The sequence below is a fragment of the Acanthisitta chloris genome, unplaced genomic scaffold, assembly GCF_000695815.1.
Source record: "Acanthisitta chloris isolate BGI_N310 unplaced genomic scaffold, ASM69581v1 scaffold5366, whole genome shotgun sequence".
Taxonomy (NCBI): domain Eukaryota; kingdom Metazoa; phylum Chordata; class Aves; order Passeriformes; family Acanthisittidae; genus Acanthisitta; species Acanthisitta chloris.
The window spans coordinates 42813-45651 of record NW_008676350.1 but is presented as its reverse complement, the minus strand read 5'-3'; the positions used below and the strand labels follow the sequence as shown (position 1 = coordinate 45651).

The window sequence follows — 2839 nt, the reverse complement described above, 5'->3', positions numbered from 1 at the left end:
GCAGGCTCTGGGGGGAGGAGGGGGCAGGTCCTGGACCCTCCCAAAATAGCCTTTCCAACAAGGGACTTATTCAAGGGCGCAGGGCTGAGTTGGGATGCTCGGAGACGCGCTGGGCGGTGGGAGCGCAGCAGCTCAATGCCATCATCGCAGCCTCAGCCTCGGTCAAGTCCTCCCAGAAGCTGAAGCACATGTTGGAGGTGAGCATGGGGGTTTGGGGATGTGGGGACAGGTTGTGTCAAAGCCCTTCTCGTTTGCCAGACTGCAGCAGGGCAACGTGCCTGCATGGTGGAAAGGGAGGCCAGAGCTCTGCTTTGCCATTCTATCCAGTGAATCTTTGACTCCAAGGACTGCAACCTGCACGTGCCCAATCTACCATCCCAGCCACGAACAGCTCAGCCCTCATTTCACCAGCTGGGCCAGGCTGGAATTCAAATCTCATTCCTCTGCCCCCACCCAGCAACCTTCCTGCCCATGCAGCCTCAGGGTTTGAGGGGGCAGCAGCTGGCACAGCATGGAGCTGGTAGCCCCAGCTCCCTCCCACAGCCCCACTGCCTGTCCTCAGCAGTTCCCTCACACACCATCAGGCTTTTCCACTGCTGAACAAATGTGTCTGGGACCCCTTTGCCAGAAGCCATATCCAGCAGGAGAGCAGGGACTGAGCCAAGACTCAGGTCTGGTTTTGCTCCCTAGTCCCTGAGCAGCTGCAGTAGCTCAGTGCCTCTGTTTACCCACCTGAACAATGGCCACAGCAGTACCTGACCCAGCTCAGTCCTCACACCCAGCAGGACACAGCCCTGTGCTCTCCTCTCGCTTACCTCACCCGCCACAAAGAAGAGTAACGGCGCCTCCTCCTCTTTGGCTTTGTACTTGGCTATGATTTTTTCAGCTATGGGCTGAATCAGTTGTTTCGCTGCCTCCGACTCTCCGTCATCCTCTGAATCTGCAGGGCACAGGGGTGGGGAGACAAAACGAAAGAGCCAAGGCAAAAAAAAAGGAGGTTAGGATCAAACGGATGCAAACCGGCCCACAGTGATGCTCTGTCCCACAGCACCACCAGGCAGGAAGCAGAGCACAAACTCGGATGCACAGCACAAACTTCAAAGCCACCCGACCCTGTAGCAATTAGGGAGCAGCTGAAATGCTCTTTTCATGTTGAGACAGGGAAACACGTAACAGAAGAGCAACTCCTGCTCCCCAAATACTTTGCTGCTCACTCCCTCGTGCCATTGCTGATGCACAGGGACAAACAGGCACACAAAAAAAAGCTGCTTTGCAGTTGGAGCAGTGTTGGCATGTTTTGAAGACCAAACGAAGGAGCTGATCTGAGGCTGGCTGCCACCCCTGCCCGCCCCCCACCGTCCCTCTGCCTCGGGACGGCTCATCGGCAGCTTTGCTGCTCGAGTCTCCGCGGCAGCAGCACTGTGAAGGCAGCTTTGATTTGACAGAGGTAGAGTAGAAAGAGATGGCAACATCAATCAAACACCAGCCACCACTGAAGTTCAAATAACTGAGCTGGAAAGAGAAGAGACTGCGTCCTTGAGCAGCATGGAGATTAAATGATTTCAATTCGGGGACAACTTTTAGCATTTGAAAAAGAAGGAAGAAGGCAGAAAAGAGGTCCCTTGTCTCCTGGTTGTGTGTGGTCCCTGATGCAGCCACCCAACACAACTGGTCCAGCTCTTGGCTGGGATAGGCAATGCCCAAGTACCTTCTCACACATCCCTGTCCTCCTCTCTGGCTTCTCCAAGCAAAGCAGGAGATTCCAGAGACACTGCACACTGGATTTGAGGGTCTGTCCTGCGTGCATGGCAGTGATAAATACACAGAATTGTGGGGTGTCTGCAGGGATTGATTTTTCTACAAACAACAGCTGCTGGCAGTGCTCCAGGAAGCCCTGCACACTCTGGCTAACCCAGCCCTAACCTCTCCAGGGAAGGATGTGGATCGGTCAGGATTTATTCAGCCCCGGCCTGCCTTCTCCTGGGGGTGTTGCTGCCTGTGCAGCACAGGCATTGGTCTGCTGGGGGGTCTCCCAGCAGGACAAGGCTGGCCAGGAGTCCCCATCCCCAGTGCAGCACCAGCTGCATCTCTGCCCCACCACATTGCTGGCAGATTTCATCGAGGCCATCCATCCCCAAAAGCCCCGAGTGAGAGCCCCAGCTGCTCCCCTGACAGGCTGTTTGCAGCAAGGTGATAGAAAAACTTCGCTCAGAGCAAGATAAAAATAACTCTTTCCAGAGCCCTGCAGCGCCAGCCCCAATCCATCAGGCCTGGCGTGGCCAGGCAGTCCTTCCCACACGAGGAGAGGATTTTTGGCTCTGGGCTCACATCCCCCACTGGGCTCCGCTGAATAAATAACAAGGGTCAAAAGGAAATCTGAAAGGGAAGGAGGAAAGGAGCGAGGGCCATGCTATCAGTGCTGCAGAGAAGGGTGTGCTGCTCACAGGGGGCAGGCGAGGAAGCAGGACATGAGCCCTGCCCTGGGCCAGGCCCTTGCACAACACCAGCAGGCTCAGGGCAAGGGAAGCTTCTTCAGCAAATCCCCACTGCAGCTCCACACAGCACACAAGGGACAGCCACACCTCCACCAAGAGCCCAGGACCCCTCACCTTGCTCCCTGGGCTGCTGTGTACACCCCTCTGCTGCCCACCCAGGGCTCAGCCTGCAGCACAGCTCATCCCAGACGTGCCCTTGCCTGATTTACCCATCCATCACTAGCAGGAAAGCCATTAGGAATGAGCCATCTGTGCTTTGGATAAGCTCTAGGCTTATATCTAACTGCAGGAGAGCTTCATGTGTGGGTTAGCACCAGAAGAAAGACAGGAACTTTGGAGAAAAA

General features: G+C 55.7%; 1 protein-coding gene across 1 annotated transcript in view; it reads right to left on the bottom strand.

Annotated features, from left to right (window-relative positions):
• Positions 1–815: 815 nt before the first annotated feature.
• NXN (nucleoredoxin) overlaps positions 816–2839 on the bottom strand; it is a gene marked incomplete at both ends in the record, with an annotated part of 10421 nt that continues 8397 nt past the window's right edge. Inside the window, one exon of the mRNA XM_009076089.1 lies at positions 816–940. Coding sequence (XP_009074337.1) covers positions 816–940 — 125 coding nt within the window. The remainder of the gene's footprint in view (positions 941–2839) is intronic.